At 42.2% G+C, this 25,177-nt stretch overlaps 1 protein-coding gene across 5 annotated transcripts in view; it reads left to right on the top strand.

The window, feature by feature from the left end:
- Positions 1 to 25,177, top strand: part of PTPRN2 (protein tyrosine phosphatase receptor type N2) — a 766,821-nt gene that overhangs the window by 115,845 nt on the left and 625,799 nt on the right. The window contains exon 3 of one of the 5 annotated variants that reach the window (XM_047094889.1): positions 806 to 930. The exons of the other annotated variants lie outside the window; for them this stretch is intronic. Coding sequence (XP_046950845.1) covers positions 909 to 930 — 22 coding nt within the window. The 5' untranslated portion in view covers positions 806 to 908. The remainder of the gene's footprint in view (positions 1 to 805; positions 931 to 25,177) is intronic. 5 annotated transcript variants of the gene reach the window in all.

Genomic DNA, 25,177 nt, shown 5'->3' with positions numbered 1-25,177 from the left:
ATTTTTTATTTTTTTGAAAGTCTGTACAGTCACTCTTAAATGACAGGCATAGGCAAAACCAGTGCAGTTCTCTGCAGAGCAGAAATAATGTCCTGACAGGGTTGCCACACCCTTCCTGGTGTGATGGGAGCTAGGCTGTGAGAGTATTTTTAAGTAGATGCACACAGAGTCGTGTATTTTTGGGGGAAAGAGAAGTTGCAGATGAGGCTGCTGGACCAGCCCTGAGGTCTCCTCTGTCATCCTTTGACACTGAATTTGAGGCTGTGCAGGCCTTGAAAAGATAGGAGTGGGGAAGTCTGACTTTTCTTTCAAGTCACAAGCTGTGACATGGCACCAGGAAGAGGCAGCAGCCACCTGTGTCCTAGTACACCCCTCACGTCTGGCTGGAGAAGGACTGAAGCCCCCATTCCGGGGACCCGGAGGGGAGAACCATGGACAATCCACTTAAATGCTGGGTCTCGAGAAAACCTTCAAGTTTGCCTGTTTCTTGTTTGTGCAGGACTCTCCATTCTCTCTTCTCTTCAATTACTGCAAACCCTGAAATTAACCTAGAATGTGCAGCCGCCAAGAGAAGGCACTAGTGGCACACTGTAATTTGATGGAAAGGAGCATTTCCCCTTGCACACACTTTTACAAATGGAATTCGGACATGTCATGTGTTCCATCCCTCCAGTGGCCCATGCATGATGCATGTAGTGCTGTGGATAACAGAGACCACATGTGTGCACGTCTGCTTGATTGGCAGAGATGTGGGGTGGAAGGGGTAAGTTCCCTCTTTCCACCTGTAATTATCTTTCTGCTTCAGATGGCACCTTGGCGCTAGTGCTGCACATGCTGAATACACTTGGAGGGTTGAGGTGGATTGAAATGAAAAAGGCATCCGTCATGATAACCTCCTGGGAAGCCTGATGGGATGGAGACCACAACAAGGTAATTGGGTTGCAAGAGGAACATCTGGTTTTCTGCCTCTTTGCAGTAACTGTAGAGGTAGTCAGATGGGAAAGGAATTTGGAGGTGGATAAGCTCCTCATGCCCAGAATCATACTCTTGTTCAATGACTTGAAACTTAGAGGAGGAAGAATGGGAACTCCGGCATGCTGCACCCCACGCACAGCCTGAGACACAACCAACCACACGCTGGCTGACCTGTCAGGCCAGAGGCCAGGCCATCAGTCCACTGTGCAGGAGGGCTCTGTGTTGCAGAGAGGCCTCAGAAAGGAGTTTTATCTTTTGCTTTGCACACTTTATCAGCCAACCTGAATGCGGCCATGAGGTAGTAAGTTGTGTTGTAGGAAATGGCACTAACGGTAGGCAGGCACCTGAAGATCTATTTTCGTTCTCATGTGAAGGACAATTACTTGTTATCTCAGGAGGGACCCTGTACTGTAATTATATCGGCAATTACAAGACATGAAAATTCCAGCTAATGTACACAGCCCTGCTTGCAAAGTGTCATCGCAAAGACATCAGTACCTAGGAAGTTTGGGCATGTGGCCCGCACAGGCATGAGGAGGAAGTGATAGTTCAGTCTAAGTAAAGGGATATTACAGTTATTACAAGACTGACTGGGGATCACTAATATCTATCCACGAAAGACTAAATCAGATAATCTCCACATGCAAAAATTGTCTAGGGCCATCCAGTAGTAACTCAAGTCTGAGAATCCTTGGAGAAGTCTTAGTTCAGTTGAGGGGATTTGGTTTTATAAAAAGACAGACAGGAGGATTCTGGGAAGATGATAGAGCGGGAAACACCAGGAAACTGTCTCCCACCTGGACAGCAGCTGCACCAGAAAGACTGTGTCTGACTAACTATTTTGGAACTGTGGAGGCTACTGAAGGCTTGAACTTCCAGAAGTCTTAGATAGTAAATCGGAGTTAATTTTGGTTGCAGCTATTTTAAATTTTATTTTATTGTTTTATTTTTTAAATGTTTTATTATTTTTTTATTCTGGAGAGAGAGAGCATGAGTGGGAGAAAGGGGCAGAAGGAGAGGAAGAGAGAGAATCTTAAGCAGGCTCCATGCACAGCCTGGAGCTGGACACGGGGCTCAATCCTGTGACCCTGGGATCATGACCTGAGTTGAAATCAAGAGTCAGATGTTCAACTGACTGAGCCACCCAGGCACCCCTGGTAGATTTCAGCTAAATTTCAGCTGGTAGATTTCAGCTAAATTTCAATTTGGCACAGGAGCAGCCTACCTGTCCCCCACCCTCAGCCCCTGACAGGCAGCTGTACACATATTCTGGAAGCATTTGCACACAGCTTGTGCAAGCCAGGGTGGGTAGAAAGGGCCCTGCCCTTCAAATATTGGGGATATGTGTTCTAATGGCTGATTCCTGCGTCTGATCACACTTATACAAAGAGGTAGGTGGCCATTGTTGTTGAACCTCCCCCTGTTGTTGCAAGCCCCTCCCTGTCTGTCTCAAGTGACTTACAGGGGATTTAAAGGGCCAGTGCTCCACTTTTACTCCCTTCACTTGTCACTTCACCTTTTGGGAGCTGGACATTAAAGACTAGAACATTAAAAAACAACTGCATGTATGGGGAAATATATTATATCTCAGGCTGATCGTTGGCACACAGATGGCCTACAGAAATCAGAAAGCCAAAAACTATAACAAAAAAAAAATAAATAAAAAACCCCAGCAAATCCTGGGGAAGGGAAGCCTGATTTCTAGAATTACCACATTATTAGATTCAAATATCCAGTGTTCAACAAAAACAACAAATGCACAAGACATGCAAAGAAACGAGAGTATAGCCCATTCAAAGGAAAAAAGATAACAGGAACTGTCTTTGAAAAAGATCTAATGGCAGATCTATTAGACAAAGACTTTAAAGCAACTGTCTTAATTAAAGATGCTTAAAGAACTAAAGGAAAATATGGAAAATGTCAGGAAAACAATGTGTGAACAAAATGGAACTTTCAATAAAGAGATAGAAAACATGAAATGAAACCAAAAAGAAATTCTGGAGTTCAAAAGTACAATAGCTGTGATGAAAAATTTTACTGTAGGGATTCAAATGAAGATCTGGGCGGGCAGAAGAAAGAATCCATAAGCTTGAAGACAGGACAATGAAAATTACTGAATCTGAGGAACAGAAAGAAAAATGTTTGAGGGAGAGTAAACAGAGTCTAAGGGACATATAGGATACCATCAAGCAGGCCAACATACCCATTGGGGGAATCCCAGCAGAAGAGAGAAAGGGGCAGAGAGAATATCTGAAAAAATAATGGCTGAAAAATCCCTAAATTTGATGAGAGGCATGAATACAAATATCCAAGAAGGTCAATTAACTCCCAAGTAAGATGAACTCAAAGAAGTCCACACCAAGACATATTACAATCTAACTTTCAAAAGCCAAAGATAAAGAGTGAATCCTGAAAGCAGCAAGAGAGAAGAAAATTGTCACATACAAGGGATCCTCAATAAGAAAATGAGCAAATTTCTCATAAACTTTATAGAGGCCAAAAGACAGTGGGCCCATGTATTCAAAGTGCTGAATGAAAACAACTGTCAACCAAGAATCCTATATCCTACAAAACTGTCTTTCTTTTAAAAAAATTTTTTTTAAATGTTTATTTTTGAGAGAGACAGAGAGCAGGGGAAGAAAAGAGAGAGAGAGGGAGACACAGAATCCAAAGCAGGCTCCAGGCTCCAAGCTGTCAGCACAGAGCCTGATGCGGGTCTTGAACTCATGAGCCCTCAAGAACATGCCCTGAGCTGAAGTTGGACAGTTAACCAACTGAGCCACTCAGGCGCCACCTACAAAACTGTCTTCCAAAAGTGAGGGAGAAATCAGGACATTCCCAGATAAACAAAGACTGAGGGGGTTCATGACCAGTAGACCTGCCCTTCAAGATATGCTAAAGGGAATCTTATAAGATGAAATGTAAGTAGATAGTAGACACTAGACAGTAACTCAAAGCTGTATGGAGAAATAAAGATCTCAAAAAAAAGTAATGGGCAATATAAAAGCTAGTATTATTGAAACAATGGTTTGTAACCATACTTTCTATTTTCTACATGATTTAAGAGATTAATACATATATTTTTAAATTTTAAATAAAAAAATTTTAGAGGGAGAGAGAGAGAGAGAATGAATGAAAATCTCAAACAGGTTCCACACTAAGCATGGAGCCTGATGTGGAGCTCAATCCCACAACCCTGGATCACAACCTGAGCCGAAATCAAGAGTCTGAATCTCAAATGACCGAGCCATCTAGGCACCCCTGGAGACTAATACATTTAAAGGAAAAAAAAACCACAATGATTAATGTAAAAGCTAATACTAATAAAAAGCATTTGTTAGCATTACTATAACTTTGGTTTATAACTCCAAATCTTGTTTTCTACATAATTTAGGCAAGTAATGCATTTAAAAATATTAATTTATTTTTTGGAGCACATAATGAATAAAGATGTAATTTTGTGACATCAGCAATTGAAAGGGGTGGGATGGATCTGTAAAGGAATAGGGTTTTTGTATGTTACTGAAGTTAAGCTGCTATAAATTCAAACGAGAATGCTATTACCTTAGGATGTTAAAGGTAATCTCCATGGTATCACAAAGAAGATAGCTATAGAAAAGGAAATTAAGAAAAAATTTTAACATTTCACTACAAAAAAATCAACGAAACTCAAAAAAAAGACAAGAGTGCAGTAAAATGAGAGACAAAAAAAGTTTATAGGCCACATAAAAAACAATTAGCAAAATGACAGAAGGAAGTCCCTCCTTATCAGTAATTACTTAAAAATTTTTTTAATGTCTATTTTTGACAGAGAGAGAGGGACAGAACATGAGCGGGGGAGGGGCAGAGAGAGAGGGAGACACAGAATCCGAAGCAGGCTCCAGGCCCTGAGCTGTCAGCACAGAGCCCGACACAGGGCTCGAACCCACAGACCGCGAGATCATGACCTGAGCCGAAGTCAGACGCTGAACCAACTGAGCCACCTAGGCGCCCCAATCAGTAATTACTTTAAATGTAAATATATTAAACTCTCCAATCAAAAGACAGAGGCTGGAAGAATGGATAAAAAACACATGATTCAACTGTATGATGTCTACAAGAGAGTCACTTGAATCCAGAGACACAAATGACTGAAAGAGAAATGATGGAAAATTATATTTCACACGTAGTAAACAAAAGAGAGAAAGGGTGCCTATGCTAATATCAGAAAAAATCAGCTTTAACTCAAAACAGTTTTCAAGAGACAAGGAAGGACATTATATGTTAATAAAAGGTTCAATAAAGCAAGAAGATACAATTATAAACATGCACCTAATGACAGACCATCAAATTATATGAAGTAAAAACTGACAGAATTGAACGGAGAAACAGTTCAACGATAATTGTTAGAGACTTCAATACTCTGCTCAAAATAATAGAACAACAAGACAGAAGATAAGTAAGGAAACAGAGGACTTAAACACACAATTAACCAACTAGGTCTAACACATAATATAAAACACCCAGCAGCCACACACACATTCTTCTCAAGTGCATACAGGACATTTTCCAAGATAGACTGTATGTTAGACCACAAATTAATCTCAATAGATTTTAAAAGATAGTTATTATACAAAGTATCTTCTCCAACCACAACAGGATGAAGCTAATCAATAACATAACAAAAACTGGAAAACTCACGTTCTTGTGAATTTAAACACTTTTAAATAAGCAATGGATCAAAGAAGAAATCACAAGGAAAATTAGAAAATACTTAGAGGGATGAATGAAAACAAAACCATGGCCTACCAAAGCTTATGGGATACAGTGAAAGTAGTGCTAAATGGGAAATTTACTATAAATTATTACATTAAAAAACAAGAAAGATCTCAAATCAACAACCTAACCTTTTAACTTAGGGAACTAGAAAAAGAAGAACAGACTGAACTTAAAGCTAGCAGAAAAAAAGTAATAAAGATTAGAACAGAGGTAAATGAAACAGAATAGAAAAACAATAGAGAAAATTGATGAAATCAAAAGTTTTTTCTTCAAAAAGATCAACAAAATTGACAAACCTTTAGCTAGGTGGACTAAGAAAAACAGGGAGAGGAACTCAAATTACTAAAGTCAGAAATGAAAGTGAGTTTATTATAACAAGGGCTAAGACAATACTATGAACAATTGTATGCCAAAATATTGGATAACCTAGATGAAATGGACCAATTCCTACAAATACAAAACCTACCAAGACTAAATATCAAAGAAATTGAAAATCTGAATAGACTTAAGTAGTAAGGAGATTGAATCAGTAGTGAAAAAAGTTTCCCAACAAAGAAAATCCCTGGACCTGATGGCTTCACTGGTGAATTCTACCAAGCACTTAAAGAAACACTAATGCCAATCCTTCTCAAAGTTTTCAAAAAAAAAAAAAAATTGAAGAGGAGGGAATACTTCTGAACTTATTCTGTGAGGCCATTGTAACCCTGATACCAAAGCCAAAGATACTACAAGGAAAGACAGCTCTAAACCAGTATCTCTTATGAACCTTGATGCAAAATTCCTCAACAAAATGCTGGCAAACTGAATTCTACAGCATATACAAGGATTTATTTCTGGAATGCAAGGATGGCTCAACATAGGAAATTGAGTCAATGTATTCCACCACATTAATAGAATGAAGGGAAAAAAATTGGTATGGTCATCTCAATTGATGCAGAAAAAGCATTTGACAAAATTCAACAACATTCCTGATGAAGGCACTCAACAAAATACAGCTGAACCCTGAAAAACAAAGGTTTGAACTGCCTGAGTCCACTTATGTGCAGATATTTTGGACAAATACAGCACAGTACTGTAAATGTATTTTCTCTTCTTTTTGATTTTCTTTTTTTTAAAGTTTATTTAGAGAGAGAGAGAGAATACCAAGCAGGCTCTGCTCTGTTAGTACAGAACCTGACATGGGGCCTGATTCCCCGACCACACAACCTGAGCTGAAATCAAAGCCTGACACATGACTGACTGAGCCATCCAGGCAACCCCCTTATGATTTTCTTAATAACATCTTTTCTGTAGCTTATCATAAGAATACAATGTATATAATAACATACAAAATATGTGTCAATTCACTATGTTATCAGGCTTCTGGTCAACAGTTGGCTATTAATAAAGTTTTGGGGGAGTCAGTAGTTTTACTTGGATTTTCAACTGCGTGGGAAGATGGTGCCCTTAACCCCCATGTTGTTCAAGAGCCAACTACCTCCACATGATAAAAGCCATATAGAAAAACCCCACAGCAAACATAATACTTAATGGTGCAAGACTGAAAGTTTTTTCTTTAAGATCAGGAACAAGGCAAGGATGCCACTTCTGTTCAGTATAATACTAGAAGTTCTGGTCAGAGCAGTTAAGCAAGAAAGAGAAATAATACGTATCCAAATTGGAAAGGAAAAATTAAAATTATCTCTGTTTGCAGATGATATTATCTTATACATAGCAAATCCTAAAGACTCTAAAGAAAAATGCTGTTAGATCTAATAAATGAATTCAGCAAAATTACAGGACACAAAGACACACAAAAATTAGTTTTGTTTCTATAAATAAGCAATGAACAACCTGCAAAGGAAATTTAAAAGACAATTCCATTTACAATAGCATCAGGATGAATAAAATACTTAGGAATGAACTTGACCAGGGAGGTGCAGACTTGTACGATGAAAACTATAAAACATTGCTGAAAGAAATGAAAGGAGATATAAATAAATGAAAATTTATCTCATGTTCATGGATTGGAGACAATATTGCTAAAATGTCAATTACCCCAAATGATATACAGATTCAGTGTAATTTCTATCAAAATCCCAAAGTCATTTTTTGCAGAAATGGAAATATTTACTCAAAAACTCGTATGAAATCTCAATGTACCCCGAATAGCTAAACAATCCTGAGAAAGAGGACTTTTGAAACTAGAGGACTACCACTTCCTAAGTTCCAAAGTTTGCAGTTATCAAAACAGTTGTAGTATCATCATAAAGATAGATGTATAATATAGACCCAGGGAATAGTGTAGGGATCCCAAAATAAACCCTCACGTGTATAGTCAAATGATTTTTGACAGAGGTGCCAAGAGCATTCAATGGGGGAAAAGATGGTCTTTTTTTTTTAATTTTTAAAAAATTTTTAATTTTTATTTTTTTAACTTTGTAATTTAACTTTATTTTTTAATTTTTTTAAAAATTTACATCCAAATTAGTTAGTATATAGTGAAACAAAGATTTCAGGAGTAGATTCCTTAATGCCCCTTACCCATTTAGCCCATTCCCCCTCCCACAACCCCTCCAGCAACCCTCAGTTTGTTCTTCATATTTAAGAGTCTCTTTTGTTTTGTCCCCCTCCCTGTTTTTATATTATTTTTGTTTCTCTTCCCTTATGTTCATCTGTTTTTCTCGTGAAGTTATATGATTTTTGTCTTTCTCTGACTGACTCATTTCACTTAGCATAATACCCTCCAGTTCCATTCACGTAGTTGCAAATGGCAAGATTTCATTCTTTTTTAATTGCTGAGTAATACTCCATTGTGTGTGTGTGTGTGTGTATATATATATATATATATATATATATATATATATATGCCACATTTTCTTTATCCATTCATCCATTGATGGAAATTTGGGCTCTTTCCATACTTTGGCTATTGTTGATAGTGCTGCTATAAACGTGGGGGTGCATGTGTCCCTTTGAAACAGCACACCTGTATCCCTTGGATAAATGCCTAGTAGTACAATTGCTGGGTCATAGGGTAGTTCTATTTTTAGTTTTTTGAGAAACCTCCATACTGTTTTCCAGAGTGGCTGCACGAGCTTGCATTCCCACCAACAATGCAAAAGAGATCCTCTTTCTCTGCATCCTCGCCAACATCTGTTGTTGCCTCAGTTGTTAATGTTAGCCATTCTGACAGGTGTAAGGTGGTATCTCATTGTGGTTTTGATTTGTATTTCCCTGACGATGAGGATGTTGAGCATTTTCTCATGGGTCGGTTGGCCATCTGGATGTCTTCTTTGGAAAAGTGTCTATTCATGTCTTTTGCCTATTTCTTCACTGGATTATTTGTTTTTGGGGTGTTGAGTTTGATAAGTTCTTTGTAGATTTTGGATACTAACCCTTTATCTGATATGTCATTTACAAATATCTTCTCCCATTCTGTTGGTTGCCTTTTAGTTTTGCTGATTGTTTCCTTTGCTGTGCAGAAGCTTTTTATTTTGATGAGGTCCCAGTAGTTCATTTTTGCTTCTGTTTCCCTTGCCTCCAGAGACATGTTGAGTAAGAAATTGCTGCGGGCAAGATCAAAGAGGTTTTTGCCTGCTTTCTCCTTGAGGATTTTGATGGCTTCCTGTCTTACATTGAGGTCTTTCATCCACTTTGAGTTTATTTTTGTGTATGGTGTAAGAAAGTGGTCCAGGTTCATTCTTCTGCATGTCGCTGTCCAGTTTTCCCAACACCATTTGCTGAAGAGACTGTCTTTATTCCACTGGATATTCTTTCTTGCTTTGTCAAAAATTAGTTGCCCATACATTTGTGGGTCCATTACCAGGTTCTCTCTTCTATTCCAGTGATGTGAGTGTCTGTTCTTGTGCCAGTATCATACTGTCTTGATGATTACAGCTTTGTAGTATAGCTTGAAGTCTGGGATTGTGATACCTCCTGCTTTGGTTTTCTTTTTCAAGATTACTTTGGCTGTTTGGGGTCTTTTCTGGTTCCATACAAATTTTAGGATTGTTTGTTCTAGCTCTGTGAAGAATGCTGGTGTTACTTTGATAGGGATCACGTTGAATATGTAGATTGCTTTGGGTAGTATCGACATTTTAACAATATTTGTTCTTCCTATCCAGGAGCATGAAATCTTTTTCCATTTCTTTGTGTCTTCTTCAATTTCTTTCATAAAGTTTCTATAGTTTTCAGTGTATAGATTTTTCACCTCTTTGGTTAGATTTATTCCTAGGTATTTTATGGTTTTTGGTGCAACTGTAAATGGGATTGATTTCTTGATTTCTCTTTCTGTCGCTTCATGTTGGTGTATAGGAATGCAACCGATTTCTGTGCATTGATTTTATATCCTGCCACTTTGCTGAATTAATGAATCAGTACTAGCAGTTTTTTGGTGGAATCTTTTGGGTTTTCCATATAGACTATCATGTCATCTGTGAAGAGTGAAAGTTTGACCTCCTCCTAGCTGATTTGGATGCTTTTTATTTCTTTGTGTTGTCTGATTGCAGAGGCTAAGACTTCCAATACTTTGTTGAATAACAGTGGTGAGAGTGGACATCCCTGTCTTGTTCCTGACCTTAGGGGGAAAGCTGTCAGTTTTTCCCCATTGAGGATGATATTAGCTTTGGGTTGCTCGTATATGGCTTTTATCATCTCGAGGTATGATCCTTCTATTCCTACTTTCTTGAGGGCTTTTATCAAGAAAGGTATTTTGTCAAATGCTTTCTCTGCATCTATTGAGAGTATCATATGGTTCTTGTCCTTTCTTTTATTGATGTGATGAATCATGTTAATTGTTTTGCGGATATTGAACCAGCCCTGCATCCCAGGTATAAATCCCACTTTGTTGTGGTGAATAATTTTTTTAATGTATTGTTGGATCTGGTTGGCTAATATCTTGTTGAGGATTTTTGCATCTATGTTCATCAGGGAAATTGGTCTATAGTTCTCCTTTTTAGTGGGGTCTCTGTCTGGTTTTGGAATCAGGATAATGCTGGCTTCATAGAAAGAGTTTGGAAGTTTTCCTTCCATTTCTAATTTTTGGAACAGTTTCAAGAGAATAGGTGTTAACTCTTCCTTAAATGTTTGGTAGAATCCCCCTGGCAAGCCATCTGGCTCTGGACTCTTGTTTTTTGGCAGATTTTTTATTACTAATTCAGTTTCCTTACTGGTTATGGGTCTGTTCAAATTTTCTATTTCTTCCTGTTTCAGTTTTGGTAGTGTATATGTTTCTAGGAATTTGTTCATTTCTTCCAGATTGCCCATTTTATTGGCATATAATTGCTCATAATATTCTCTTATTATTGTTTTTATTTCTGTTGTGTTGGTTGTGGTTTCTCCTCTTTCATTCTTGATTTTACTTATTTGGGTCCTTTCCTTTTTCTTCTTGAGCAAACTGGCTAGTGGCTTATCAATTTTGTTAATTCTTTCAAAGAACCAGCTTCTGGTTTCATTGATCTGTTCTACTGTTTTTTGGTTTCAATAGCATTAATTTCTGCTCTAATCTTTATTATTTCCTGTCTTCTGCTGGTTTGGGGTTTTATTTGCTGTTCTTTTTCCAGCTCCTTAAGGCATAAGGTTAGGTTGTGTATCAGATCTTTCTTCCTTCTTTAGAAAGGCCTGGATTACTATATACTTTCGTCTTATGACCGCCTTTGCTGCATCCCAGAGGTTTTGGGTTGTGGTGCTATCATTTTCGTTGATTTCCATATACTTTTTAATTTCTTCTTTAACTGCTTGGTTAGCCCATTCATTCTTTAGTAGGATGTTCTTCAGTCTCCATGTATGTGTTACCTTTCCAAATTGTTTCTTGTGATTGATTTCGAGTTTCATAGCATTGTGGTCTGAAAATATGCATGGTATGATCTCGATCTTTTTGTACTTACTTAGGGCTGATTTGTGTCCCAGTATATGGTCTATTCTGGAGAATGTTCCATGTGCACTGGAGAAGAATGTATATTCTGCTGCTTTAGGATGAAATGTTCTGAATATATCTGTTACGTCCATCTGGTCCAATGCGTCATTCAAAGCCATTGTTTCCTTGTTGATTTTTTGATTAGATGATCTGTCCATTGCTGTGAGTGGGGTGTTGAAGTCTCCTACAATTATGGTATTACTATCAATGAGTTTCTTTATGTTTGTGATTAATTGATTTATATATTTGGGTGCTTCCACATTTGGCACATAAATGTTTACAATTGTTAGGTCTTCTTGGTCTATAGACCCCTTGATTATGATATAATGCCCTTCTGCATCTTTTGATACAGTCTTTATTTTAAAGTCTAGATTGTCTGATATAAGTATGACTACTCCGGCTTTCTTTTGTTGACCATTAGCATGATAGATGGTTCTCCGTCCCCTTATTTTCAATCTGTAGGTGTCTTTAGGTCTAAAGTGGGTCTCTTGTAAACAGCATATAGATGGGTCTTGTTTTCTTATCCATTCTGTTACCCTATGTCTTTTGATTGGAGCATTGAGTCCATTGACGTTTAGAGTAAGTACTGAAAGATATGAATTTATTGCCATTATGATGCTTGTAGAGTTGAGTTTCTGGTGGTGTTCTCTGGTCCTTTCTAATCTTTTTTTGCTTTTGGTATATATATATTCATCTTTTCTCCCCTCAGAGAGTCCCCCTTAAAATTTCTTGCAGGGTTGGTTTAGTGGTCACAAACTCCTTTCATTTTTGTTTGCCTGGGAAACTTTTTATCTCTCCTTCTATTTTGAATGACAGCCTTGCTGGATAAAGAATTCTTGGCTGCATATTTTTCTGATTCAGCACACTGAATATATCCTGCCACTCCTTTCTGGCATCCCAAGTTTCTGTGGATAGGTCGGCTGCAAACCTGATCTGTCTTCCCTTGTAGGTTAGGGACTTTTTTTTTCCCTTGCTGCTTTCATGATTCTCTCCTTGCCTGAGTATTTTGTGAATTTCACTATGATATGCCTTGTTGATGGTCAGTTTTTGTTGAATCTAGTAGGAGTCCTCTGTGCTTCCTGGATTTTGATGTCTTTGTGTTTCCTCAGGTTAGGAAAATTTTCTGCTATGATTTGCTCACATAATTCTTCTACCCCTCTTTCTCTCTCTTCCTCCTCTGGGACCCCTATGATTCTGATGTTGTTCTTTTTTAATGAGTCACTAATTTCTCTAATTCTTAAATCGTGCTCTTTTGCCTTAATCTCCCTCTTTTTTTCTGCTTCCTTATTCTCTATAAGTTTGTCCTCTATATCGCTGATTCTCTGTTCTGCCTCGTCCATCCTTGTCGCTGCTGCATCCATCCGTGATTGCAGCTCAGTTATAGCATTTTTAATTTCATTCTGGCTATTTTTTACTTCTTTTATCTCTGCAGAAAGGGATTCTAATCTATTTTCGACTCCAGCTAGTATTCTTATTATTGTGATTCTAAATTCTGGTTCAGACATCTTGCTTGTGTCTGTGTTGGTTAAATCCCTGGCTGTCGTTTTTTTCGTGCTCTTTCTTTTGGGGTGAATTCCTTCGTTTTGTCATTTTGAAGGGAGAAAAGGAATTAATGAGGTAGAAAAATTGAAATTAAAAATATTAAAATTAAAAAATATTAAAATTAAAAATTAAAAACACACACACAAAAAATCGAATAGATGATGCTAGATCCTAGGTGTGTTTTGGTCTGGGTGTAGAAAGTGGTTTGACAGATTAGAGAAACAAAAAAAAAAGAAGGAGGAGGAGAGAAAAAAGAAATCATTTGAAATTTGAAAAAATGAATACACTAAAGTAGACTAAAATACACAAAAGTAGAGAATATAGTAGAAAAAATTATAGAAAAATATTTTTAATAAAAATTAAAAAGAAAAAATATGAATTTTTTCATTTTCTGTATTTAAGAAAAAAGAAAAAAACAAAAAAGAAAAATGATAAAAAAGAAAAAAGACAAAAAAAAGAAATCGTTTGAAAATTTGAAAAAGTGAATACACTGCAGTAGACTGAAATAAAATGATGGGAGTAAGATAGAATTTGAAAAAAATTACATAAAAGCAAAAAATATAGTAATAAAAATTAAACAAAAATATTTTTAAAAGAAATTGAAAGTAAAAATGAAGCTTTTCTCTTTCTGCATTCAAGAAAAAGAGAAGAAATGAAAAAGAAAAAAGAAAAAGAAAGAAAAAAAGGAAATTGTTTGAAAATTTGAAAAGGTGAGTACACTGAAGTAGACTAAAATGATGTAAGTAAAGTAGAATTTGAAAAAATTTACACAAAAGTAAAAAATATAGTAATAAAAATTAAAGACATTTTTAATAAAAATTGAAAGTAAAAATGAGATTTTTCTCTTTCTGTATTCAAGAAAAAGAAAAGAATTGTGAAAGAGAAAAAGGAAAAAGAAAAAAAAATTGAGTAGATGAACCTGCTCACAGATTGAAGTAGGACTGAAATTGCTTCGTTTTCCCCTAGAGGTCGGTCCATGTAGCTCTTCGTAGTCCATAAATTAAGCGGGTGGTGAGGTTTGTGTTCTTGAAGAGCGAAGTTGGCTCAGTTGGGCAGGGCTCCGTGTGACGGCTCCGCTCTCCCCTAGATGGCGCTGCCAGCCTACTGGGGTGGATTGTTGCGGTGCTCCTTGGTGTGCGTGTGCGTGCGTGCGCGTGCGCATGCGCGCGCGTGCGCATGCGCGGGAGCGGTGAAAAGTGATGCCACCCAGCTACCCGGTCTGTTCTCCTGGATCAGCAATCACGCACCGGTCCTCCGTCTTCAGTTCTTGTCCACTCCCCGCTTTTCCACTCTCTGTGACCAGGCCCCAGGCAGTACCTCTCTCCCAAGTTTTGTCTCAGGTGCGGCTGTTTTCCCCGGCCCCTTACTTCCAAAGGACTGCGGCTTTGACCTGCTCCGCCCCTCTGCGGGAGGGTCTCACCGAGCAATGGCTGAATGAGCAATGGCTGAATGAGCAATGGCCGAATGTCGGCCGCACCCAAGAATGCCCGCTGGACCCTGCTGTTTCTGGTGCTCTGAGACTGCGGCCAGGTCCCAGCCCCCCCCCCCCCCCAAATTGGGAGACAGTGTAGCCTCAGCGTTTCAGGGACCATGGAAAATTGCAACACACATCTGGCACCAGGCTTCACCCTCAACAACCTTGCCCCAGCATCAGCGAATGTGGCTGCCTTCCGGGGTCTGCTGGGACCAGGTGGCTTCAACAGTCTCTACAAATGTCTTTCCAGCAGTGGAACTGCTTTTCCCTGTGTGGCCCGAGAACCTCCCGGACCCCACTCTGTTCCTGGGGATTCACCTTTCCCACCAGAGCACTGCCAGTTATCGAGCTGTGGAGTTGCAGCCTTTGTGCTCCCCTTGTTTACAGTCTTAATGGAATTTAAACCCACTCCTTTCTCCCTTTTTAGTTTAGTCCCTGCAGCTGTTTCCAATTTTCCACTTTCTCTCCAGCTGCTTTTGGGGAGGGGTGCTTTTCCCATATGCTCCCCCCTTCCCCAGTCTCTATCCTCTCTCTGCCCGCAAAAGGCGTTCCCTACCTTTCGGGGCTTCTTGCTCCCCAAGTTCAGCTCTTCGTGTTGCGTACCTGCTGAATTCTGTGGTTCAGGTTGTGCAGATTGTTGTGTTAATCTTCCAATCAGTTTTCTAGGTGTGTAGGATGGTTTAGTGTTTGTCTGGCTGTATTTCATGGACGCAAGACACACAAAAAGCTTCCATGCTGCTCCGCCATCTTGGCTTCTCCTCGGGAAAGGATGGTCTTTTTAACCAATGAAATCTGAAAACTGAATATCCACATGCAAAAGAATGAAGTTGGGACCCTTGTGTAACCCCACATACAAGAATTAATTCCAGATGGGTCTAGGATCTAAATGTAAGGCCTAAAATAATAAAACTCTTGGAAGAAAATACAGGACAAAATCTACATGACATTGGATTTGGCATTGATTTCTCGACTATGACACCAAAGGCATAGGCAACAAAAGAGGGAAAAGACAAATTATGTTTTTAAAAATTGTGCATTAAAAGATACTATCTACAGAATAAAAAGGCAACCTACAGAATGGGGGAAAATATTTGAAAATCCCAGATGATGAGGGATTAATACCCAGAATATATAAAGAACTCCTACAACGCAATAACAACAACAAACAGCACAGTCCAATTCAGAAGTGGATAAAGGACTTGAATACACATTTCTATAAAGAAGGTATATGAATGGCCAAAAAGCACATGTAAAGATATTCCATACCAGTAATCATTAAGAAGTGAATATCAAAACTGCATTGAGATACCATCTCACACCCATTAGGGTGACTACTCACAAAGAAATGGGAACCAAAAGTGTTGGCGAGGATGTGGAAAAATTGGGCACCTTGTGCACTGTTGGTAGGAATGTAAAATGGTGCAGCTGTCATGGAAAACCATATGGACATTCCTCATGAAGTTAAACATAGAATTACCATATGGCTCAGCAATTTTACTTCTGGATACCCACTCAAGAGAATTGAAAGCAGGGTCTTGAAGAGATATTTGTACACCTATGTTCACAGAAGCATTATTCACAGTAGCTAAAGTGTGGAAGTAACTCAATTGTCCACTGACAGATGAATAAATAAGCTAAGTGTGGTATATCCATACAATAGAGTATTTTTTAGTCTTAAAAAGGAAAGAAATTCTAACACCTGCTACAACATGGATAAACCTTGACATCATGCTCAGTGAAGTAAACCAGTCACAAAAAGACAAATACTGTATGATTCCACTTCTATGAGATACCTAGAGTTTGTCAAAATCATAAAGACAGGGGGGCCTGGGCGGCTCAGTTGGTTAGCATCCGACTTTGGCTCAGGTCATGATCTCACGGTTTGTGAGTTTGAGCCCCGCATTGGGCTCTGTGCTCACAGCTCGGAGCCTGGATACACTTCAGATTCTGTGTCTCCCTGTCTCTCTGCCCCTTTCCCATTTGCGCATGTGTGCGTTCTCTCTCCCTTTCTCTATCTCTCTCTGTCTCTCTGTCAAAAATAATAAACATTAAAAAAATTTTCAAAATCATAAAGACAGAAAGTAGAATGGTATTGCTAGGGGCTGGATCAAGAGGAGAATGGGGATTTAGTGTTTAATAGAGTTTCAGTTTAAGAGGTTGAGAAGAGTTATGGGAATGGATGGTGGCGATGGTTGCCCAGCAGTGTGAACATGTGTAGTGCCACTGGACTGCACACTGAAAAGTAGCGAAGGTGGTAAATATTATGTTATGCATATTATATCACAATAAAAGAAAGAAAACAAACAACAGCAACATCAATGATGCCAGTATCAGCTACTGAGATACTCAGGTTTTAAGATTGGATTTTGATGAATTGCACAGGCAACAAAGCCATTAGGGAGGAATTGATTTATTTGCTTAATCTGATACAAGAATCATAGGTAAAAGGGTCTTAAATAGTCTTGAGTGGCTTGTCATTCATGAGCAAAAATGGATGAACAGAGAAGGGAAGGGAGAACATGAATGAGACAATCTAATGAGTCCTAATGACTGCATTGATCCAACTGGAAATGCCTGATAAGGAATGCTCCATCAGTTATCACACCCGGCACACGTTATCCTCTCCTCCGTGGGGGTAAGCCCTATACTTAGAGCTGGTGACAATTTATTTGAAGGTAGGGAGGAGCCTTAAAGTGGAGAGCCAGTGTACCTTGCCTCCTCTTGGTAGAATGGAGTTAATGAGACAGCTCCTCAGTGATAGCATGAGGCCTGCTTGTGGCCCTGGTTCCAGTTGTCTCTGAGGCGAAAGGCAATGAGCTTGCACATGTGTGCATGCGTGCTACCTTCCTGTGGAAGCCTTCCTGTGGAAGCCTGTGGAAGGCATACACGTGGAGCCTTCCCGTGGACAGGACGGCCTGAGCAGAAGTCCCAGCTCTTCACTTTCGTGGTGGTTTGGGACAACCGCGTGGGTCCATCGAGCACTTGCCCTTAGCTAACTGAGGTTTCTCTGGACCCCAGAGTCTTTCAGCAGATCATCAATGTTTGAAGACCAGGATCAGGAGGAACATTAGGAGAAGCAGGCCTCAGGCACCCAGGCTGGCACAGGCCCGGGCCTCGGGAGCCCGCGTGATTTGCCCAGGGTCGCCTGGCCCCTGCCGGGGTGACTCCAGGCACCACCTTGGATGTCCTGCATTTCCCGGGCTCGTTTCTGCGGTCCTCAGAAGCCCACCCCCCAGTTGGCAGGTTACCTGCTGCCTTGCAAACCTGCCACTGGTGTCAAAGGGGCCGCTGCCTTCCAAGCCCACTTTAGGGCTGGACGGGTGCAGGTGTGCCGGGAAGGCCGCGCCCTGTGTTAAGCCTCGCTCCGTGTGGAGCTGGGGGATGAGTAGCTCAGGGTCTCTCTAGCTGCCTAGGTGCGCCTCTGGGCCACGGCCACTCTCTGGGCCACTGTCCTCATGTGTGGAGACCAAGGGAGGTCTGTGGGGCCACTTTCAGTGATGATGGAGGCCCTGGAGCGCTTTCCCCAGGCCCCGGGGATGGAGACAAGCTGTGGACTCATGAACACGGGAGGTGGGGAGGCTGCTGGGGGTTCAGCTGCTCTGGGATTTTGCAGTGTGACTGCAGCCCGCAGCTCCCTGGGCTTTGGTCTGGCCTGCAGACTACACACCGTCCTGTCCCGGTCACCCGGGTTCTGTGTGTGCTGGGAAGGGATGCCGGCAGTTTAGGTGCTCGTGCCTGTGGTGGGGACGCCGCGCGTGGCAGCCTGATCCTCGGATGCCTTGCTGCGTGATCTGCAGGGTTTGGTTCTGAGCACACCCCGGAGCTTTGGCCACGGCGCACAGAACCTCCTTCCCTGCTTTGTTCGGCCTTTGATCCACCAGCCGTGCCCCAGCGCCTCCCCACGTCTGCTTTGTTGGGTCTCCCTTCTGGGTGTGGCAGGGCTGGCCGCTGCGTGGAGCACTGCAGACGCTCTGGGCTGGGGGAGCTGGGGCTTGGGTGGAGGGTGACGTGCTGCGTGGCAGGAGTGTGGGGGGAGGGCAGCACCTGTGCGGGCAGCCCTACTGCCTAGTGCGGTGCCGGTTCCCTGGTGCCCGTGTCTGGGTGGGTCGGAGGGAGGGAAGCAGGTGGCAGGAAATAAGGACACTTCCTCTCCTTTCCCTCTGCCTCCCTTGGCCCTAGAAAGAGTGGAAGGGGCCCAGGCTTCGCTCCCGCGGCTGTGCACGGACACCTAATTTGCAAGCATCCACCTAAGCCGGGAGTTGACTTGGTCCTGTTTTAACATGAGGTCACACTTGTATTTGTTTCTCTGCTTTGGGCCCTCCTGAGGGGAGTGATGCCCTCAGGTACTGTGGGTCCCAGGTGGGGCCAGACTCCTGGGGAGCCCACCTCCCAGCCAGCCAGTGCATGGCGGCTGGGCCTCTGGCAGTCACTCGGTCACTCGTCACTTGTGCATGCCCCTTTTCTTCTAGTCTCCTCTTCTTGTTCACACCCTGTCCCCATCACCTGCTGTGCCGTGGAGATGTGCAGAAGGGGCCTCTGGCTCTCTGGCCGGCAGCTTCCCCGCCCCATGCTTCTCCTTCGTCAGACTCTTGTTAGCTGTGACCAGATAGTCTCTGTGCCTGTCTGTCCCTCCACCCAGGGCAGCCTTAGACCAGACGGGACCCTTTTAGTCCATGCCATGGCAGTCATAAAACAGGATGTGGGAGCTGCAGGGGTGACAACTGATCTCCAGTGAAGCCTTTCCTTTCCTGGAAGGGAATTGGCAGTGACTCACCCAAGGCCATAAGCCATTTAGCCTCAGGAGATTCATGATGTAATCCTGTGACTTTGGGGGAAGGATTTAATTTTGTCCAACGAATATTGCTTAAGCCCGCATCATGTAAGCTATTGGGATTGCAATAGTGCCATGACATTGAGTGCTGTTTCCATAGTGTCGCTTAGATTCTCACTAACTTAAATCCAGTTACTCGCCAGAATGCAAACTCGTCAGAATGGAGGGTGTGGGGTGCCTCCCCCCCGTTAACATTCTGGGCCAGCTTGTCTGGGGCTTGTGGGGGGCACCTTGGCACCTCAAAAAGTATGCATGGAGGCTGTGCCCCTAAGTTTTGGCCTATTTAGGGTGACACTGAAATATGGACCTCCCAAGTGCAAAAAAACCCAAGACAGCCCTGGTGCCCTGGTCTGCAGTTGCTGGATCTAAGTACAGTCACAGATGTTCTCTGCAGGTGAGACTCCAGATTCTTCTGTGGTCCTGCAGTCGCCACTGCTCTTGGAGCGAGTGTGCTTTATTCTCCATCCCTCTCTGTCGGCCTGTGTGCTGTGTCTTCCCCATGTCCTGTGGGACACTGAGCAGACCCTTCTTCCCTCGGGATCTCTGACTTTTGTGAGGGGTGGACTTACAGACATCCGACAAGGTGTGCTTCACACCCCAGCTCTCCAGTTTCTGGGTCTGTCCTTGCACCAGGGCACCCGCCAGCTCCCGGGCTGTGCTCTACCCTTCCGCTCCCACACATTCCCCTCCACACGCACGCCAGAATCCCTGTCCGTTCCGTAGATACAAACACTCTACATTCTCACCATCTGCCTCTCTGCTGCCACTTCCAGCCATGTTGTAGAGATCATTTTCTCCGTTAAAATATATCAAGTGTTTTGCTAAGTACAAGTTTTTCCATATGAAATTATTCTTGGTTATTAAACTAGCATTTTCTCCCCCCACTTGTGACAGCAATGGCTGTTTAGAAGAATGCAGTCATGCTGTGACATGGGGTGCCGGGGACCCACCCGGAGCATCACGCGTACCCTGGGGACACTCCTGGGCCCTGGCCGTGTGGAGTCCCCTCCCAGCCATTGCCTTCACCCTCTGCTCCCTGAGGGTCCATCTCCTTCCCTTGTGGTAGCAGACCAGGAAAAGAGTGCCAGTTTATTAGACCTTTCGCTGCCGGAGGAATGGGAAGTGGCAGAGAGAAAAGAACAAAGGGAGAATGAAGTCTCACGTGTCCCGCCTTCCTGTGGTCCCAGGGATGGAGCCTGGCTCTGCCTGTCTGCGCTACGCCTCTGAATAGCTGTCAGAACCTCGTGAGTTCCAGGCAACTTCAGGCCACTTAGGGTCGTTGCTGCCACTGCATCACTGATCCTGGTTCCTGACTGTCCTCACCTTCTTCGTGGAAGGTTTCTGGCTTTCTCTTTCTATTCCCTATCTTGCAGTGTATACCTAGGTCCCCCTTCATAACGATGGGCCCTCAGTCCAGCAGAGGCTGCCTTGGGGTCCAAGTGCAATTTGCAGGGAATCCAGGTTTCCTGCCTGTGCTCAGCTTTTAATCAAACAGAGAATATCTTAAATCAGGATATTTTTCCAGGATCTGGGAGAGAGGAGTTCCTGCAGTAGGGGATATTGGTCAGGGTTTGAAGAGCTCACCCAGAGCCAGGACCAACCCTGGGAGACCTTCCCTGGCTGGTGCAGCAGGCGTGGAACAGACGGTACCTTTGTGTACAGGACACGTTGTGGGACACCTGGGGGGCAGTGAGCAGATGTGTCCCACCTGCATTTATGGCTGGAGGGACTGCCACCGAGTCTGGTGGCTCATGAGGTGTGTCTCAGCTGCTGGAGAGAGGCTGCCCATGCTAGGAGACTGGGAGCTCACAAGGACAGGGGCTTCTGATCGTTCTTCAGTTTGGTCTTAATTGAAACCAGAGACCAGAGGTTAATGCAGTTTTGTTGTTTTTATTAGATTTACATTGACTTGACTCATGGAACATTATGTCAAGATGGCTTTGAATCTCAGAGAAATTGACTTGAGTGATCATAAAGTGATTCCACTGATTGTTATGGTTGTTATTTTGTTGTGATATAGGGAAATTTTTCTGTGAGGTTTTTGAGGAGCTGTGGTTCTGGTAAACATACAGCAATATACCAAAAGAAAAAAAAAAAACACTAAACCGCACAAGCCTGAAGTGTGGAGATAATAGGAGAACATGAATGTTGTTTACAAATGCCTGTTCTGTCCATATAAAGTAGTGCATGGGTTCATGCTCCTGTTAAAAACGTGATGGGGTTGGTCCAAAGGTCATCAAGATACTCGCTTCAGAAGAAATACTGATCACTTGTGTTTTTCCTTTGGGCAAAATCCACAAAATTTGGGGGCACTGTTTGTTAAGTAGAATGTCTAAAGGTTAAATTTCAAGCTATCAGAAAGAGTAATAGATACATTTTTAGAATGTTTTCCTGTTTGGCCCTTTGCTTCCTGGAGTATTTACGTGAAAATATCTATCACATGAAAAAGGTATTTACTTACTCTACTTAACCAACCACCTGTTATGAAAGGCAGTACAAGTGCAATGCAGATGTTTTATTTTTCATCAGACGTTACAATCAAAACAGGTTTTTAAAATTATAGGTAGTTTGAGATACTTGTCTGACAGGTACAGATGCCCCAGCCTCACCCCCTTCAAGTCTCCCCCTGACTCACTGTGTTCCTTTGGTATTGCTCCCTGGTGGGACTAAAAGTTCTGGAGGACTAACTGCTTCACTTCCTGCCCCTCGTGCCACAGGAGCCCCAACTGGTGGCCATGGGAGGAAGTGCATACTTATCCTTGGGTGGGGTGATTCTGAAGTGTGTCGTCATTTTGGTGCTCACAGTTTCTCCATGGAGTAATTATGTTCTAGGCACACACAGTGATAGCTGGCTTGACAGCACATTCATTATTAGAAGCCTGACCTTTCTTGTCTTCCTTCCCCAGTGTGGCAATTTCTTATTCTGCTTCCAGGGAAATGGAAACAAGGACAAAAGTTTGCCCAGTGAAACAGCTCAGTGTGATTGCCTATACTGACACCACTGTCAACAATTCCCCCCACCCCCATACCTCCCAACCAGCTTCTATGAGTAGGCAGCCGAGGATCATCAGACACTTACAGAAAACCTATGATAAAAGGTAGGAGCGACCCCCCCCGCCCCAAAAAACAAAACAAAACAAAACAAAACAAAACACACACATGGAAGACAATGTGAAATAACCAGACTATGGAAACCAAGCAAACAAATAAGACATTTATAACTCCAGGAAAAACGAAAAGGAACATAAGAAAAGAATACTAATTGCAGTACACTACATGACTTACCAGGGAGTACAATTTCCAAAGTCATAATGTTGTGTCTAATATTAACCTGATAAAAATTGTAATAAAACTAAATGGGACTATAAAGAGTGTGTGTGTGTGCACTTGCAAGAGAGACAGAGAGAGAGGAAGGAAGGGAGGGAGGGAGGGAGGGAGAGAGAGAGAGAAAGAGAGAGAGAAAGAGGGAGAGAGAGAGAGGATTGGATATATTGATGTGTGATAAAGAGGTAAGTCCCCATCTTTCATAGTAGGAAGTCAATAGATAATATCTAAATGTGAAAACTTGAGAAGTAGCGATGTGAGCATGTCATTCAGAGATACGGAGATAAAAACCAAAAGGGTCAATTAAGTGCATTGAAAATGCTTTTCTGTGGGGAGTAGGAAAGGTGTGAGAACTTAAGAGGTTTGCTGGTTTTCCTAACAAGTCTAGACTTTTCAAATTATAGGCAGTATGGTGTTGAAAGATAAATCATAAAATAAGAGAAGAAACTTAACTTTGACAAGAGCAATGACAACAACAAAAAAAAACCAGACAAATAGAATTTATATACGTTCTCTTTGTTTGTTGTTACAGCAAATGTGTTTGTCAGCCTGTACCAACAAAAGGCATGGTTGCTGCATCAGCACTAGTGATAGACTGGTGGAACTCACCAAGCCCCAGCTTTTTAGTGGGTGCTGAGTAGTGTGGGTGGCAGAGTTAGCTGGCTCCTTAGGAGATAGGTGGCCAGACCTCAGCCTCCATGCTTGTAAGGCTGGGGTAAACATGATATAGTAAGTAATGGGATATCTTCTATTTCAGATAGGATAATAATATCCAGCATTTATTGGGCATGGTCTATTTTGCTATCACATTTGTTTTGAAACACGGATGTGTTCCACTGTGACTGATATGTTGGAGAACACTTTGAGTGTAATGTGAGTTTTGGGTTGGTTTATGGACGATGACTGATATTTTGCTAGTCTGGTTATATGTATAAATGTGTAAAATATCCACACTAAAGAATCCTTGAAGTGTCTGAACTTCCCTGACCTCAAAATCAGACAGTTATCATTTTCTTTTGTGTTTCTTGGCCTTGGTATTCACGATCTCAGTGACCTCCCTCTGCCTTCCTGCCCCATTACCATCATGTGCACACATCACTTCACGATTTACAGAGTACTTCATTACTTATAGCTGATACCATCCTGTTTGTGCATTTTATTTTATTTTTATTTTATTTTTTATAATGTTTATTTTTGAGAGAGAGAGACAGAGTGTGAGCAGGGGAGGGACAGAGAGAGAGGGAGACACAGAATCCGAAGCAGGCTCCAGGCTCTGAGCTGTCAGCACAGAGGCTGACATGGGGCTGGAACTCACAAACCCAGAGATCATGACCTGAACTGAAGTCAGACACTTAGCCGACTGAGCCACCTGGGCGCCCCCTGTTTGTGCATTTTCAAGGGTACTTTGTTTTAGTCTGTTTTGCCTGTATATGTGTAGTTGCTTTTATTTCATGGTTATACTTTTATTCTCTACTTGTTTCTTTTATCTTTTCAGTTGAAAGGCCTCAAAAGGCCTTCCTTTTCTTGAGGGTGACGAAGGCAGCCCTGAGAGGAGTGGGGGCCTCGTGAAGCAGGAGGCACGGGGACCCCGAGAGATGGTTCATAAGCAGCAGAACGGAGGCCCAGAGTCATACTGTGGGATTCTAGGAGCAGCATCTTGGTTCCATTCTCTTTCCCTCATTTACTTCTAGGAGACCCAGCAGTAAATTGCCACTAGGATGTGGGAGGCCAGAACAATGTGGCATTTTTGTCCTTTTCTGGGTAAAATCCCGTTTTGTCCTTTGTTTTAAACTGGGACATGACCAGCTGGTTCTCTGTGCAGGAAGTCAAGGGTGCTGGGACAGACTGAGCCATCTGGGCCGCAGGAGCCCATCTTGACCCCAGCATTGTGCTCTGAGGACAGGCCTGGAGGGGGTGCGACGGACAGGGGTCCTGCTGCTGACCCAGTGGAAGTCATGGTGGGGGTGGTGGTGTCCATCTCCAGGAAGCCTGGAGGATGGTTTCAGCTGCATTCGTTAGTAGGGTCAGCTCACACAGGTGTTTCTGCAGGGCCCAGGTTGAGTCCCGATCCCTGTCTCTAGATACTGGGAAGGGGTCTCTGGCCCGTGAGTCAGGCAGAGTCTAAGTTTTGCTGGGTCTGAGAATTATTAAGGGAAATGGAAAAAGCAGAGGGCTCAGTTTGGAGAGTACAAGGCTCAGCTTACATCAGAGGGAAGATCTTACAGCAGGCGTCTTCTGGAATCATGAAGAGTCACTGAAAAACCTGACTTCTTCAGTGGACACAGACACTCGGGGAAGAGAGTCTCATTGTTCCACTGAAGAACCTTGTACTTTCCCCTTTTCTGGACGTTTCAGCTCTTCAGCTCTTCTGTTTTGG

The sequence above is a fragment of the Lynx rufus genome, unplaced genomic scaffold (genome assembly GCF_022079265.1).
Source record: "Lynx rufus isolate CCGP_SWC_20201006 ecotype Redwood Valley unplaced genomic scaffold, mLynRuf1.p SCAF_4, whole genome shotgun sequence".
NCBI classification, from domain to species: domain Eukaryota; kingdom Metazoa; phylum Chordata; class Mammalia; order Carnivora; family Felidae; genus Lynx; species Lynx rufus.
Note: the sequence above shows the minus strand (reverse complement) of the source record. Positions and strands in the feature narration are given on the sequence as shown.